The sequence below is a fragment of the Neurospora crassa genome, linkage group II, assembly GCF_000182925.2.
Source record: "Neurospora crassa OR74A linkage group II, whole genome shotgun sequence".
Classification (NCBI taxonomy): domain Eukaryota; kingdom Fungi; phylum Ascomycota; class Sordariomycetes; order Sordariales; family Sordariaceae; genus Neurospora; species Neurospora crassa.
This window is the reverse complement of record NC_026502.1, coordinates 1,892,194-1,909,084: the sequence shown is the minus strand read 5'-3', so window position 1 is coordinate 1,909,084 and position 16,891 is coordinate 1,892,194. Positions and strand designations below refer to the sequence as shown.

The 16,891-nt window shown below is 53.6% G+C and overlaps 4 protein-coding genes across 4 annotated transcripts; 3 read left to right on the top strand and 1 right to left on the bottom strand.

Moving 5' to 3' along the window:
• Positions 1–110: 110 nt before the first annotated feature.
• Positions 111–5,505, top strand: vad-5 (vegetative asexual development-5). The gene has a single exon (XM_958547.3). The coding sequence runs from the start codon at positions 1,185–1,187 to the stop codon at positions 4,713–4,715; it is 3,531 nt and encodes a 1,176-aa protein (XP_963640.3). The 5' UTR covers positions 111–1,184; the 3' UTR covers positions 4,716–5,505.
• Positions 5,506–7,470: 1,965 nt separating this feature from the next.
• Positions 7,471–9,011, top strand: NCU06801 (hypothetical protein). Its single transcript, XM_958549.3, has one exon. It carries the CDS (start codon positions 7,547–7,549, stop codon positions 8,756–8,758), a length of 1,212 nt encoding a protein of 403 aa, XP_963642.3. The 5' UTR covers positions 7,471–7,546; the 3' UTR covers positions 8,759–9,011.
• A 1,621-nt stretch (positions 9,012–10,632) lies between these two features.
• NCU06803 (glutamate decarboxylase) lies at positions 10,633–13,119 on the top strand. The gene is made up of 4 exons (XM_958551.3): positions 10,633–10,844; positions 11,029–11,336; positions 11,398–12,655; positions 12,742–13,119. The coding sequence occupies exons 2-4, from the start codon at positions 11,083–11,085 to the stop codon at positions 12,793–12,795; spliced, it is 1,566 nt and encodes a 521-aa protein (XP_963644.2). The 5' UTR covers positions 10,633–10,844; positions 11,029–11,082; the 3' UTR covers positions 12,796–13,119.
• Positions 13,080–15,727, bottom strand: NCU06804 (phenol 2-monooxygenase). The gene is made up of 2 exons (XM_958552.2): positions 15,249–15,727; positions 13,080–15,188 (listed from the first exon to the last, which is right to left on the bottom strand). Exons 1-2 carry the CDS (start codon positions 15,280–15,282, stop codon positions 13,297–13,299), a joined length of 1,926 nt encoding a protein of 641 aa, XP_963645.1. The 5' UTR covers positions 15,283–15,727; the 3' UTR covers positions 13,080–13,296.
• Positions 15,728–16,891: the final 1,164 nt, after the last annotated feature.

Genomic DNA, 16,891 nt, shown 5'->3' with positions numbered 1-16,891 from the left:
TTTTCACTGTTGGATAGCCATTGATCCTTTCTGGGGATCACCGCCCATTAACTAGTAGATTGGAGAATCTAGACCACACTATACCGGGGACTATACCGGAATGGGGATCTGGAAGCACTGGAGATTGTCTTTCACTACACTGCTGTATATCTTGAGGTTTCACCCAAGTATAAGCTGTCACTGGCTATTCATATGGCGGAGATTCCCCCACATTCATCCCCTGACCCTGAAAGGAGAAGGAAGCACTAAGGGACAAGTACGGATAAGAAGGACAGACATCCGCCGGTGCTACTGATAAGGGCCACCGTATGACCGCCTGTTGGTTGCAAAAAGAAGACTCGATCCGGGGATCTACCAGTACAGCACGATCCCGACTCAGACACCGAGGACAGCAACCACCATAGGCAAGTGCAGCACGAAAAGGTCAGCGGGGCGAGCCTTTCAGGTTTGACGAAAGCCAGCCGCAGCATATTCGCGGATCATAGCGGCGGCGTTGAGGTTGCACGGCGCTGCAACACTGTGAGAACCTGGGCAGAATATTCCCAACGGAGGCACAATGGACGGTGCCTTGAGCGAGATTGGACCTCCAAAGCTTGAGACATTGTGTGAATGAGGCTTTGGCACAGGGGGGCTCGGGCCACAAAAACAAAAAGGGCCTGGCGCCCACCCACGCACCTACACCTCCGCACCGACACGTTCTGTTCACCAATGCTCTCGCCGTGCTCAAGGGGCATGTCACAACGGGTACCGGCCAGAGGAAGCTTGCGCCGTTTTCTATCGATATCTTTTGAAGAAATTGAGCGTCGCGAAAGACATAACCGAACGACGATAAAACACGAAACAAGCCTTCAAGCAATAGACAGTGGTGAAAACACCTACACGAATCATTGTTGAGCGCCGCATCTTCGAGGGCGTGCCTTGGTGCGTATCGATCCTCTGGGTCGGTATAAGAGAACCTAGCGCGCGTGGCCAGGGTGTGGAAAATTACGAGGTGAAGCGAGGAAAAGAGAAGAAAACAAGTTATAAGAAAAAAAGAAAAGGAAAAGAAAAAGATAAAAAAAAAAAAAAAGAAGAAGCAGGCTAGTGGCCTCGTGGGAATTGCCGGGGTCTGAATTATAAACCCCCGTCCTGGTTCGGTCTCCATTTCCCGCCAAACTGACGAGACCGCAAAAGGTCCCGTCTGCATGTTCCTCGACCGGCATCTCCCCAGAATCCATCCTATTGGGGACCTTGTGGAGACGGTTCCGAATCAGGCTGCTTTTGCCGGAAACTGCCTCCTCTCAAAATCCAGCACCATGGCAGCTGCGTCGTCGCACAATAACAATAACAAGCCATCATGCCCTCGATCCCCCGTTGACCCATCGACTGGCACTCCATTATTCGACGAGTCACCCGTCTCGTCGGCTACCTCTGCCAAACCGCATGCGCCACAGCAACCGTATCTTGGCGGCCTGACTAGCACGACTCCTTCTGCTACTGTACCAGGGACGACCCCGGCTTCATCGGTTCCGGCTTCAGCACCTCGCCCTCCTTCACCACGATCGCTGCCGCAGCCACCACATCCACCGAGGATCTCCACTCTGGCATCATCTTCGACAGAGAACCTTCTTGGCCACCAGGTCTCTCACCAGAACTCATCATTCCACTCATACACGCCTGCCACCACAGCAACGCCCTTCACCATGGGAGGCCGAGACTCCCTCCCGTCCAACGACTCAGTGTCTGGCACGCCGGGCCCTTCATCCGGCCACCAGTTACCCTCGTCCAGTTCACAAGCCCAGAAGCGGGCATATCGCCAGAGGAGGAAAGATCCAAGTTGCGACGCCTGCCGAGAGAGAAAGGTCAAGTGCGACGCGACCGACACTACCAGCTGCTCCGAATGTTCAAGCCGCAATGTCAAGTGCCAATTCACCAAGGAGACGAACCGGCGCATGTCTTCCATTAAGCAGGTGCAGGATCTCGAAAAGACGCTGGACAAGCTCAAGCGGGAGAACCTCAACCTTAAGCGGGCTTTGGAAACCCAGGGTCACGGTGTTCATGGCCATGTTAACCATAGTCTAGGCCGTGGACAAGCTCACATGCCCATGGACCGCATGGACATTGACAGCGGTCCTGTTGTTGGCGGCATGGGCATTGAGCAGATGCTTGCCCTTCTTCTTCCCGAGATAGGCGCCGAACCGAAGCCGAAGAAGAGGCCTGTCCCGATTCCCGCGCTTGCGCAAGCCCGGTCAAACATCCGAATCCCCGCAAAAGGAGTGTGGAAGCCGCCGGCGCAATATCGGCATTCGCCAGCTGGTCCATCCATCTTTGACTACACACCGAGGCCCGAGTTGCCCTCGCAACAGACAACGGACCACCTGATGCGCTGCTATTACTCGTCCGCTCATACCATGACGCCCATTATACACTGGCCCACCTTCCGGCAAGAGGTGGATAACTTGTACAGGCCAGGAGGACTAACACAGCATGTGCCTACGTCGTTTTTGGCCATGTTCTACGCCGTTCTTGCTGTAGGCGCTCTGTTTTCTCCAGATCCGCACCGTTCTTACCGGGCAGCCGAGTGGATCGAGGCCTCCAGGAAGCTTATTGACCCTTGGGGTAACGACTTTGTGCTGGACCATGCTCGATCATTGGTTTTCATCAGCATTGCCCTCAATGAGCTCAACCTGAAGTCCGCGGCATGGAACTGGCTCGGTAACGCAGTCAAGGTGGCCCAGGACATTGGCCTGCACTCGGATATGGGTTCGTGGCCATTGATTGAAAAAGAGATGCGGAAGCGTACCTGGTGGTCCATCTACATCCTTGACCGCAGTCTAAGCCTCGAGCTTGGGCGCCCCATGTTGATCGATGATGTCGACTGCGACGTGCCACTCCCCATGGGCGTAGATGACCACTTTATACGCGACAACGGAATGGTTGTTCCCAACGGCGCCGAACCCCTTACTCACTCGCTGCTCGCCATCACACACGTTGTGCGATCATACACTGCCCTCGGCCGACTGCTTTCTTTGTCCGGGAATGAAGGACCAATGCTTCACAACCGCAACGAGTTCATGAGTCCAGCAATCCCGCCTGCTCGGCTCGCGACCTTTGATCAATACTTTGCATCCTGCCTGCGTACCTTCCCTCCGGCGTGCGACCCTTCTTCTGGCTCCCCACTCGCCCCGGTACTGCTCAACCCGCTGATCTACCTCCTACATGCGCGACTCCTGCTTCATCGCCAGAACCTTTCTCCGCAATGCCCACCCGATTCCCGTCTCCTGGCTGTGGAGCAGTGTACAAACATTGCGTTGGAGACTGCTGCTTACCTAAAGCGTATGACACCTACCCTTCCCGAGGGAGCCACAGCGCTCACGACCATGCACATCTTCAGGTGCGCCTTGTTCCTCCTGCTCATCGGCCACTTGGACCAAGCTCTCGTGTGCATACGGGAGCTGGCAGCGATCAATACCAACAGGGAGGTTGCCGTTCCCTGTGGACGTTACCTCTTGTTCTTTGTTGGCGTTGTAGGACAAAAGAGGAGCGACTATCTCCAGAGGATCATGATGACGGGGAGCCCAGAACCGGCGCCAGTGAGGTTGAGAAACGCTCTGGTAAGGGATGAGGAGCTGATTGCATATGTGAGCGCGGATCTGCAGGCGCGGCCCGATACAGCGTGGATCTGGGCAGGCGGAGAGCAGGACCATGCAGCAGCTGCAGCTGCGGCGGCGGCGGCTGGGCGTGTAGTGGGGAGCACCAGCGGCTCAAGCCATGGAGGAGCCAACGGATTGGGAACTCTTTTCAGCGAGGAAGCCAAGATGGGCTTGTCGAAGGAGGAAATCAACGAGTGGAACGTCAACAAGGGCTGGACGAGACTGGACGAAATGGTGCGCGGATTAGCTCATCCGCTTGCGGTACCGTTAGCACAGGTACCAATGGTGCCATCGACTTCGAGCCAAACGCCAACTTCAGCTACCAGACCTACACACTCGTTGGCTTCAACACCCACATCCGCCACTGCTCCTCCTCCCCCTTACTCACAAGGCCCGCCGCCACCAGTAACGGTCTCCGGGCCCCATCCTCCTCCTCCTCCTCCCGTACACTATAGCCATCATGCACCACCGCCACCGCCACCACCACCACCGCCGCCGCCGCCGTCAGCTCGAGGACGCCAAATGCCACCAATTCAACCCGGACCCAGCCCGCAACAACCGCCCCCGCCAGCAAGTTGGGGCCATCCCACGAGCGGCCCGACCCTCCCTCCCCCGCAACAGGCCCGATCTCCATACATCCCCCCGCATGCGCACCACCCCCAGGGTCCTCCACCACCAGCACAACCCCCAACGCTCCCTAGCATCTCACCAGCCGGTACTCCCCGTATCAAGAGCGAACCCGGACTGCCATCCCTACCACCCCTTGGAGGAGACAGAGATGATAAGCGACCTATCGGCCTGGGAATCGGTGGTGGTGGTGGTGGTGAAAGAGGACCGGCAAGTGCCATAAGCCCCTCCAACAGGGCAGCGGTGCTTCAGAGCAGCGTAGGCGGTGGACATGGAGCGGGCAGTCCCACGCTGAGCGTCAGCCGCAGCCCAATAAGTGCGACGACGACGCCGACGACGGCCATGATGCCGAACGGAATCTTGAATCCGATCGGTGGGAAGGAGAATGCGAACCTGAAACCGCCGGCGATTAAGAGTCAGAGTCAGGAGAGGATAAGCATTGCCAACATCATTTAGAGGGCAATGAGTGGGTATATATGATGGGAGAGGTGGTGGTGCATCGCAGCGCATAGCATGGCATGGCACATATAAGCATCGCATTGCGTTTGCAAACAAACAGTTGCGGGCACACACCCTCTCTTTTCTTTATTCTGTTCAATTTCTGGTTAGTTTACGGTAGCGGCGGGTCAGGATTGGGAGAAAAAGACAAACGCAACAAGAATACTACACATTCTGGGAAAAAGGGGGAAAGCACCTAGGTATACACAAACGCTTATAAGCCTCTTTAGAGGCTGACAGAAAGAAACACAAAGGGCTTCAATCAACTTGGGTTTTACACATGCATGGTAAAAGGGGTACGGGGAATAGTTTTCTTTGGACAGGAAGGTCGGTGGTTTGGACAAGACGGGGGCGGCTGTCTTGACGGGATATATAGGTAGTTTGGATGGAAACGGCTACTCGGAGACAGGCAAAGTGACACCATTTTCTTGTTGGTGTTTACGCGATTTTGGTTACACTTTCTTTTATCTTTGTCATATTTTATCTTCATATTCGGATTTCATGGTTGCCTTTCTTGGTGTACGCTTTGTAGTACATCATGAATGAGAGAGATGGACAGTGGGCATGGATGGTTTTACTATGTTTGTTGATATACTGGGGATGAGAGAAGACTAGTGAAGGGCGAGGCTGGAAGAGGTTGGTCAAGCCTCTCCTCGCCTTGGGAATTGCGTTGAAAGGGCGCAAGTTCTGAAGAATCAAACAAGCAAGCAGCTGAAGCTGTGTTATTGATGCTGAGACATATTCTGTCCTAAATGCTCTCCATGTTGGTGAACTTTTTGCCCCCGTCCTTTGTTCTTTGTCAGTCGCCTTTGCTTTTGTAAATTCATTCAACAATCGAACCGATCATTACCCGCTGTCATTTCCCTCAGACAACTAACTCCAAACAATCGGACAAACTTACCACAACTGGACGACAGCAAAACAGAGGCTCAACCACTTTTGAGACAGTCAAGTCATTGAACAGGTTCAGATCTGGTAACATGTTGCACGGATGTGCCACCTTGCCTACCACCACAACACCCAAGTTATGTATGGTACCGGTATGGTACTGGCACAAATAAACGGTGCAAAGAAAAAAAAAAAAATCTTGGTGTGGTTACACGACGATGACGAAGAAGCAGGAGAGCCCAAAAGGAATTTCGGGAAGAAGCATTCCGTACAGTACTCCCTTCCGTCCGTTAAGTCGTCGCTTCGGTAACCCATGTCATCATGTCCGTCTCGTATTTCTTCTTCTTCTTCCTTCTTCTTCTACTGGGTGGCGTTTTGGTGTTACATGACATGTGACAAAGTGGGCAAGAGTTCAGTTGCAGTGGGGGCGGTATCCGAGACCGGGTTTGAGACCCGAACCATACGATGGTGTAGAGGTAGGTAGCCCCTCTTTCGGCTCGGGGAGGTTTCCATTGTGAGATTGTGTGTGCGAAAAATGTAACAGTCGAAGGGAGAGAGAAAAAACAAACATGTGATTATGAAGGAAAGGGAGGAAAACTACCTAGTTGGTTCACGGAAAAGAGAATGGAAACACCGACGGCTGTCGCACCAAGAAAATGTAGGCGCGGTGAGTGACCATTTATTTGGCCAATAGGAACCATCACCGAGGATGTTTTACCCCTTTTTGGGGGGCTTCGTGAAGTAAACAAAGCGATAACTAACTAATCCAGTGATTGCACCACCTCTAGGTTGGCAGCTTGCAGTGATGTTTGACAGTGACGTTGAAGGTACCTCTATGTAAGAGAACATGTTGGTTTCATCCTGTACTATATCGCTAATACGGTAGGTACCCTGCCCACTTCTGACCCCCCGACGACGGCGACTCCAGCTGGAAAATCCGTATCGTTGAATGCTGTCCTTCCATTCGGAACCTCTAAGCAGAAAAAAAGGTGCGAAACCAATTTTCTCACTGCCAGCAATGCATCCTATCACCATTCGCGTGACGGTTTGTTGAAAATTCTCGCAAAGGATACCCCGTCGCTTTGGAAAGCATGCGGCAAGTGATCCGAGTGGTTGTCGTCGAGCCGTGGTTCCGAACGAGCGAAGCATTACGAAGCGGATCATGCAACCTCGACCGGGGGGGTTTCAAAAGTCGTATACGAGGGGAGCGAACAAAACTTCAACAACCCATGGTAAAAAGGACATTCATTTTCAATTTTTATTGTCATGGATACCGCTAGATAAACAGAATTGATCGATGACGATGCGTGTCGGAACCAACGGCAACGGTACAACGGCAAGGCAAGGCAGGGCAAGGCAGATTCCGGCAATTGCATAAAGTTGGGCGGTTGCCGCGACCGACTGGCATGTACACGTACCGAACCGAGTTCCGAGACCGGCAATGCTTCCGACGGAACACGGCACGGTTTCGTTGTTGCATTCATGGCTTCAAGTTCTCGGGCACTCACTCGGAGGCCTTCCGAGACTTTCGACCACACACAAGCCTTGGCGGTGCGCGTACATGCTAGGTACGCCGTGCACATGGAACCTGGTAGGGGAGGGGGGTATGGCTTTTGTTTGCTTCTTGGCTCTTTTTTTTTTTTCTAAATTTTTGACCGGCCGGGAGTAAGATTGGTGGAGGGAATCATTGACCAATCGATGATGCGTTCAAATGTCGCCAGTGGTGGTTTGTGTAACGATGGGTTGTTGTCTAGGATGATGAAAGTTACGCCTCGGTGGTGTAATGGTAATACGCGGATGTTTGTTTTTTTACGCGGAACGGATGTGAGAACCGACCCAAGTTAACGAAAACCCCACTTTCTTTTTGAGACTTCCGTCTCTCACTGAGAACGAAAACAGCGATGATCATCAATAACGTCCTGTGGCTTACCATCCTCTCCTTGGGTACCGTACCAGTTCAAGCACAAAGTAAACAGAAACCACTGTCTACACCCGACAGGAACAACAACAACAACAACAACAACCAAATGGCGGACTACAACCGTCCTTCGAGTGGTGGATGGAAACCCGTCCTCGACCCCACCGACAACAAGACCATCATCGGCCACCACTGGCGCCGCCATGACTACGTCCCCGGCGAGGAAGCCTTGGCCCTCCAAACCCTCGACATGTGGATTCCCATCTCCCCGGCCGCCTTATCCTGGGGCAAACCTACCCCCAACACACTTCTCGGGGACGGAGCAAAGGCCCCCTGGCTCATCTACATCCACGGCGGCGCCTGGCGCGACCCCGCCATCGACTCGTCCTCTTTCGACGCAAGCGCCACCAAAATCCTCTCTGACCTCGCTCAACAACCCCTGGAGCAAAGAAAGAAGACAGTAGCGGGAATCGCCTCCATCAACTACCGCCTCTCCCCTCACCCTAACCACCCTTCCAGCGACCCGTATGACCCCAACCGCACCGCCAAGCACCCTGATCACGTTGCCGATGTGCTCACCGCGCTGGGGTTCCTCAAAAACTACTTTGGAATGAAGGAGTACGTGCTGGCGGGCCATAGCTGCGGCGCGACGCTGGCGCTGCAGGCTTGCATGTCGCCCGAGCGGTGGGGGCTGGCTGGGACTGCGGAGTGGCGCGCAGGATGGTATAATGTAGCAAAGCCAAAGGCAGTGGTGGGGTTCAACGGGTTGTATGACCTCGCGGGTTTCATCGCAGATCCCCCGAAGGGTTACGAGAGGTGGAAGGAGGCGTATAGAGAGTTTGTTGTCGGCGCGTTTGGTAAGAAGGAGGAGGATTGGAAAAAGGTGTGTCCTGGGAGTATCGCGGAGGGGTGGGTGAGGGAGTGGAATCTGACTCAACAACAACAACAAGGGGAAGAATGGAAGAAGAGGAAGGTGGTGTTGGTGCAGAGTTTGGAGGATAGTTTGGTGCCGGTGGAGCAGACGGAGGGCATGGCGGAGTATCTGGAGAGGGAGAACCAAAAGGTGGCAGACGAGGATAAAAAGGTGGAGGTGGTGGTGTTGAGGGAGGAAAAGGGTGGTGATCATGATGAGGTTTGGAAGAAGGGGGAGAGGTTGGGGGAGATTTTGCTGGGGGTTTTGAATGGGGAGATTTGAGCATCTGCTGTGATAAGCTACGGATTACATGGGCTTTTGTTCGGTTTGAGGCAGAAGTATACCCTTTCCAAACATCCATTGCGCGTGGTCAAGGTTCCCAGACAATTACACATCGGATGCAGAGAAAAAATTGCTGGTTTAACCATATTAAACGCAATGGCTTGAAAGCCTATTTATCCGTATTACATCAGCGTCAAAAGACTATGAACCAATTCCCTAGAGTCTTTTTCAAGTCTGACGAGTATAGTCCGTGTAACAGCGACTACTGCAATGGGCTGAATGTTGACGAATAGCCTTTAAGACATTCTGGTTGCACGGGGAGTTGAAGAGACTTTTGGAGCACCACATCACATTGGACATTGGCAGTCAACGGACCAGCCAAAAGAATGATTGTCTTTTTTTCAGAGCGTCGAAAGCAAGATATCACTGGACTTGACTTGGCTACGGAGTGCGAATTCCCGGGCTGTGGCTGAACATTCCGCTATGTATGGCGTATTCCCTGTCAGAGACAGCGGATGGGAGCCGATCGATGCAATCACATCCGATCAATTGAAGGCATCACTCGCATGGAGGCTCCCGCGTGGGTACATAGCTTACAGCCAATCCGACCACAACCCCTGAAACTCAGATGCCTCTTAGGGCTGGAACTAGGCTTGCCTTAGTCGTGGCTCCCACGTGGTGCTGAACAAGGGATTATATCTTGACATCAGACCTGTCAATCCACCGTTGGATGGGCCGAATGGCTGTGTCACTCTTGACCGTTCAATGACATTGTATTTGCCCTCGATGGCCTCCGATTTCTGGACGTCCTTCACCTTGACTCAAAGCCTGCAATTCGGCTTGGTTGTTACCGATGAGAAACAGAAAGGGGAAGCTTGAGGTGTAGAACAGGGTGGAAAAGAGAGCGGCATCCGGACCGATCTCACTCTCTCAGCCCCTTCGTACCCAACACTAGTGAGCTGCTGCCGTGGTTGGTATACTGATTTTACTGTGTGTGACCCGCACAGCAGATATCAATTCTGGAAGCCTTCCAGGTTTGCAAAAAAATGCCGCTGAACAGCAACTTGATTTGTCTGATGATCGAACCACCAGGCGGACCCAGCCGGTGAGTGGTGAGCGGAATGAGGGGTCGATTCCAATGGCAAACGGAAACCGATCATGTTCCAATTCTCAATTAATCAGCTTTACGCCGGGCAGATCGAATGGCAGAAGGTACTTAACCTCAGGCGTGAAGGGAAGTCTACGCAGTAAGAGCACCCATGGAAGAGAGAATACTATACCTATTCTGGTGCAACATGTCTTAACTTCCAGGTTGTCGTTGGAAAAGCTTGGCAGTCGTGATGTCATGCGATGCGGGGTAGCTGTTTCACGTCGTTTGCCCTCAGTCTATATACTGTGTATGTACCTCCAGTGTTCAACCCGTCTGAATCAACAAATAGTCGGGTAAAAGTACAAACTTGTTGCTCTGGAACACCAATTGAGCCATTCTAGGCAGTTTCCAACTCACCTTTTGACCTTCAGATCATTCAATAGGTAGTGATGTTGGCCTGTTAAACCCTTCTGTACCTACTGTAGTCAGCAGGGGGCAGAAACAGGCAACAGACAAATGCGGAAAAGTGGAGCTTGACTGTTAGACGTTAGGTTGGGTTGTGGAACGTCCCGCACCCCGCCAACGTCAGTTTCCACTTATGATTGGTCGTCTCCACACTACCACTTACACGGGAAGCTCCTTCCAGCTCTGTTACCTTTCAGAATTCGTCAAGCATGGCACCCTCGAAATGAGCTGCGTCACCGATTGGGAAAGAACCAAACAGATGCCAAGAATCAAGATTGCCCAAGAGATGTAGCATTGGTACCTTCCTGTTCCGAGTCCTGTTGATTGCAAACCTATGGATATCACCTGCCTCTAGTATTCATATATAGAATTTGGGCAACCCCGTACAACCCCTCCTTCCCGTCTCTTGCTCAGTCCGACCATCTCCAATTCCTGATTCCAAGTACTTTGGCTGTCCCAATCGCATCGCAAGGGCTTCGCGTCGTCGGTGTCTTTCTGTCGGTCTGTTTCAGCTTCAACCTCCGCTACCTCGTAAGTGGTTCATCAGGAGACTGTCATGGAGAAGCTCCCCTCGTTAGCTCGTCTTACCATGACGGCCTCGTCTTGTCTTGTCCTGTCTACACTGCCCCTCTTGACGCCGTCCCTTTCCCAAACCAACTTTTATGAAAACGGACTGTTCATACTGACAATTCTGTCCACTATATCCAATATCCAGACACCATAATACCATCATATTTCCACTTATCAATCTTTGCAGAACACTTCCAAAATGGTGCATCTTACTATCATCCCCAAGGAGGACGAGATCAGAGACGGGCTCGACATTCCACTTACGGGCGCCCTCAAGGCGGTCCATCTTCAGCTCGCCAACGATGAAGACCGTTTCACTACGAGCGTGTACGGCTCAAAGTTCGCCGCCGCCGACCTACCCCGCCATGAAATGCCCGATGAGGAGATGCCCAAGGAAGTTGCTTACCGCATGATCAAGGACGAGCTGAGCCTGGATGGCAACCCATTGCTCAAGTATGTCATGGCATCATGCGTCTCTTCTTTGTATGTCCATTTGCTAATGAATCCACCACAGCCTCGCCTCGTTTGTTACCACATACATGGAGGAAGAAGCTGAAAAGCTCATGACCGAGTCTCTCCCCAAGAACTTCATCGATTACGAGGAGTATCCCCAGACGGCCGATATTCAGAACCGCTGCGTCTCCATGATTGGTCGCCTCTTCAATGCTCCAGTAAAGGATGCGGAGGCTAGCAGCGCCGTCGGAACATCGAGTGTTGGCTCTTCTGAGGCCATCATGCTCGGCGTCCTTGCCATGAAAAAACGTTGGAAGAACAAGCGCATTGCCGAGGGAAAGCCCGCTGACAAGCCCAACCTGATCATGTCATCCGCCGTCCAGGTCTGCTGGGAAAAGGCCACTCGTTACTTCGAAGTGGAAGAGAAGTTCGTCTATTGCACACCCGACCGCTACGTTATCGATCCCAAGGAGACGGTCGATCTGGTGGACGAGAACACCATTGGCATCTGCTGCATCCTTGGCACAACATACACTGGCGAATACGAGGATGTCAAGGCAGTCAATGACTTGCTTGTGGAGAGGGGGCTGGACACACCAATCCATGTGGACGCCGCCAGCGGAGGTTTCGTTGCCCCCTTTGTCGTACCCGATTTGGAATGGGATTTTAGGCTGAAGAACGTTGTATCCATCAACGTCTCTGGCCACAAGTACGGCCTCGTCTATCCCGGTGTCGGCTGGGTGGTCTGGCGTTCTGCCGAGTACCTTCCCCAGGAGCTGGTTTTCAACATCAACTACCTCGGTGCGGACCAAGCCTCCTTCACCCTGAACTTCTCCAAGGGTGCTAGCCAGGTCATCGGCCAGTACTATCAGCTCATTCGTCTCGGCAAGCACGGCTACCGCGCTATCATGTCCAACCTGACGCGCACAGCTGACTACCTCGCTGAATCGCTTGCCGCTCTTGGCTTCATCATCATGTCCCAAAAGTCTGGCCAAGGCTTGCCTTTGGTCGCATTCCGTCTCAAGGAGGATCCGGACCGTACCTATGATGAGTTCGCTCTTGCCCATCAACTTCGTGTGCGCGGATGGATCGTCCCCGCGTACACCATGGCGCCCAAAACGGAAGGGCTGAAAATGCTCAGAATTGTTGTCAGAGAAGATTTCTCTAGGAACAGGTGTGATGGGCTCATCAGTGATATCAGGTCGTGCCAGGGTATCCTTGAGCAGATGGACAAGGAAACTGTCAAGAAGCAGCAGGAGTTTATCCACAAACATCATGTTGTAAGCGGGAAGGCATCGCACAACCATCCTAAATATCACGTAAGTGCCGTAACAAGATCCCGTGCTGTTGTTTCTGTGTGGATCGACGACCCCTTGAAAAGAGACAAGCTGACCAGGTACTATAGAAGGAGAAACACTCGTTGCAGGGCAAGACGGGGAAGACGCACTCTATCTGCTGATTATTGTCAAGATACTGTGGTCGGAAAGCAATAGTTCGCGGAACCAAGCAACGCCAGAGTAAGGGTGTGGGTCAAAAGTTCGGCCTTTATCTTCCTGGTGGGAAGAAGTTGCTTACCCTCCGCACCGGGGCTTAGTGGGCGTTGATATAGGAGACAAGCTAAGGATTTTTTCTCTCTAATACGTGTATTTATTTCATATTTCACCAGCCGTTTTCTTGGCAAGGAAAATCAGCACTATGGTCAGGAAAAGACCAACAATGAGCACTATATGACTCCGTCTCAAACTCGTTTGTGAACTTGTTTGATTTAACAACTCTAAAAAACCATATCCAAAACCTATCCAAACCAATGCATGCAAAACGACCACTTTACAAGAAAAGATGCAGCCAAAAGAAAATCGAACTATGTACAAAGACCCTTATTCATCAGACATATACATGTATATCCGACCGGCCTGTTTCCGAGCACTTTCCCCTTTTCTTTCTCCGGGTATCATGCCGCTTACTGCTTGGTAGTAAAAGCACCAAAGTACTTCTCCAAGGCCTCCACCGTCTTGCCGCCCTCCTCCAGCCTGCACACAAAGCCCACATAGCCATCCGGCCTCACAACCACTACACCACCCTTGTCCTCGTCAAAGCCCATCTTCGCATGCGCCGCCGCCTTGGCGTCGGGCACCCTGCGATCCCACCGGTCGTCCGCATAGACATTATCCCTGTACCGCGCCAACAGCGCAGGCAAGTCGCGCGAGATCTCGACCTCGGCGCGTTTGGCAGCAAAGACGGTCGCCAAAGTAAAGAACTTGCTGTGCGGGTTGTGGCGCTCGTGGTGGCTGACGGTGTCGATGTCGGGGCGCTGGAAGCGGGAGAAGAAGCTGTCGGGCTTCTGGAGGCCGGCAGCGAGGGACTCCAAAGCGGATTTCTGGGCGGGGGAGGTGAGGGAGCCGGCAAAGATGAAGAGGCGGAAGGAGCCGTTGAGGGGGATCTCTTGCTCGAGGTGCACCACGTTGGCGTCGACGACGCGGGTGACGGTGGAGTTGATAAAGAGACGGCCGGGCACGAGCTTGGTGGTTTGGTCCTCGGGGGAGAGAATGGTCGGGGAAGTGCCGGCCGGGTGGTGGGCGGGGGAGTAGTTGAGCGCGTTGGGCTTGTAGAAGACGCCGTACCCGGACGTGAACTCGCATGCCTCCTTGAAGGTCTTGATGAACTCGTTCTCTTCGGCCGACTGCTGAGCGTCCGGGTTGGCGTGGGTGCCCGAGGCAGTGGCCTGGGCGGTGGAGGCGGCGTCGGGCCGCTGGGAAAAGAGCTTGGCGTACTTGTTGTCGAAGGCGAGCAAGGTCTCGGCGACGTCCTTGCGCTCGGGCTCATAGGTTTCGAGAATGTGGCGGTCGGCGAAGCCGCCTTCGACGGCGTGGATCTTCCAGGCGAGGTTGAGCGCGTCGAGGAAGGCCGTGTTCATGCCCTGTCCGGCCTTGGGCGAGTGCGTGTGGCAGGCGTCGCCGCCGAGGAAGACGCGGTGGTCGAGCGTGTACTTGTCGGAAATGCCCTGGCCGATCGGGTAGACAGAGTACCACTCGACGCGCTCCCACTCGATGGAGTAGGGCGCGAGGATGCGCTTGGCGGCCGCCTGGACTTCCGCCTCGGTGGCGGTCTTGCGCGGGTGGAAGTCGGGGTCCGTGGATGAGGCGATCTGGATGTACAGACGCACCATGTTGGCCTCGCGCGGGATTACCATGATGGATCCGTGCTCCGAGTGGATGGTGCACTTCATCTTCATGTCGGGGAAGTCGGTCTTGACGACGCCGTCCATGACGCCCCACACGTACGAGATGGGGTCCTTGTGCGTGATGCCGATCTTGAGCTGGTCGCGGATGAAGGAGCGGGCACCCTCGCCGCCGAAGAGGTACTTGGCCTTGACGGTTTCCGTCTTGCTGCTGTCGTCCACGTGCGCGAGCTGGACGGTTACGGGGTACTCGGGGTCGGCCTTCTCGTCCGAGGTGAAGCCGGTGATGGTCCAGGGGCGCTGGATCTCCGTGCCATTCTTCTCGAGGTCGGCGATGAACACGCGCTCGATCAGACCCTGGTGCAGAAGGGTGGTGAAGGGGTAGCGGGCATCGATAAATTCAGGGCAGCTGGGCCAAGTGCCGGTACGCACGATGCCGCCGCCGGTCTTGGGAGGGTCCCAGAAGGCGACCTCGTACACACGGGCGGGCTTGTGGGCCATGATGGCGGACTTGAGACCCATGTTCCGCAGAAGATCAAGAGACCGGGGCTGGATACCATCGGCACGACCGGTGGCGGTGGGCTCGGGCCTGTTGTCGATGTGCTTGATCTTGTAACCCCATCGTGAGAGACAGGTTGAGAGCATGAGGCCTACGGGGCCGGCACCGACAATGACTGTGGGGTGTGTTAGTGATGGTTGTGCGAATATCTACTGAGTGAAGGGACTTCACTTACCGATGTCATAGTAGTTATCTGATTGTGTCGCCATGGTGTATAAATGTGTATGTGAGTGTAGTTACTCGAAAAAAAGGAAGGAAAGCAAAGAAGAGCAATGAAGGGGGGTATCTTGAACAGGAGATGGATGGACGGACGGATGAATGAATAGAAATGATAATGGATGGTCAATCAACGGAGACAAAGAAGAAGCGGAGGGAATCACGATTTAGTAATTATATCTCAACCATCATTCACGACAGGGTAACACGCCGGCCATCTCGCAACACACACCGAAATCCGGGATGGATTCCGAGAATTGGGGAACACCAAGATCGGGGCAAGTGTATCCATAGTGGTAGAGATGAACCGGTTCACCGCGATAGGCTTTGTCCAGGCGAGCGGGCGAGGGATCTCCAAGAAGTGCGGCAAGCGGACCCGGTATGTAGAGTAGTGTATTGGTGAGATTTGACAGCTCCTGTTCCAGACACAGCAGTGAGGCACGGCAGAAAGGGGACACACAACTGCGTCAGAGGAGTGTGAGGCTTGGTGGCACCCAGAGGGCTGAATAATGCTGTGCTCCTTGAAAGAGAGCAAAAGGCTGCATCGTGATTGGCCAGATCACTTTGTTCGGATCCGTCCATGGGTGTCCTGGGGCTCTGTACTACGTTGTGGTTCGTCGGAAGGATGGGTAGGATTGGGTGAAGGAAGACGGGGAGGGGAAGGTCGGGAATGGAACACGGTAGTCGTTGGTGGGGCCGCGGGCGGTAGTGGGATACGAGTGGATGTTCACAGGCGGTACACTACAAGCGCAGTCTGCCACGGGGTTACCAACGGCTGCGGCCTCGGGACAGGGAAAAATAAACATTGTCCCCAGGGCAGTTCCCCACCGCAACCATAGCAACCACGACTTGCCGTCCCGAAGCCCAGGCCCGAACTCCAGGCCAGGATAATCCCGTTGTCACCGATGATCTGTCCCGAGATCTTGGTCCGGCTTTTTTTTTTTTCTTTCTCTTTTTCACTTTGGTGTTTTTCTCCTTTTCCAGGGCCTGTGTTTTGCCAGCTACATACCATACCGCGTACACTAGACCAGCTTGTTGCCCCCCCTGAAACGTGGTGGGGTCGGCGCTTGTTTACTTGCTGAGCTTCTGGCTTTCCTTGTCCGTCACGAATGACACAGAGCCGTTCCCTTTGCCGTTGCCAACTCGGAAAGGAAGAAGCCCGTGAAAAGATCGGATTCCCTGTGGACAATTGAGCTGTCACCGCTCTCGGGAATTTTGACCCTAAGCCCCTTCCTTGATGATCATCAACAGCGGACCCCCGCTTCGCCGCCATCGTTCCCGTTCACGATTTACCCCTGGCATTGAATTCTGCAGACAAAGACACGGTTCATGGATGTCGGAAGGGCCTCTAAAAACCATCGATTGATAGAATAAAGAAGACATGGCATCGACACGACAACACCTGTCTTCACAGACTCATCCAAAATGTGCTGCTTGCGGGACTTTGGGGAATCCATCTCGCTGTGGACCTTGGTGGAGTCGCAATCCCACTGCGGGCGGCCAACTCCATCCTTTACCCCATGGGACCGACTCGCCCAGCTCCACGATAACGGGGCCTCTTCTACCTGACAACCCAGAAGCATCTATCATTCTTCCACCCAT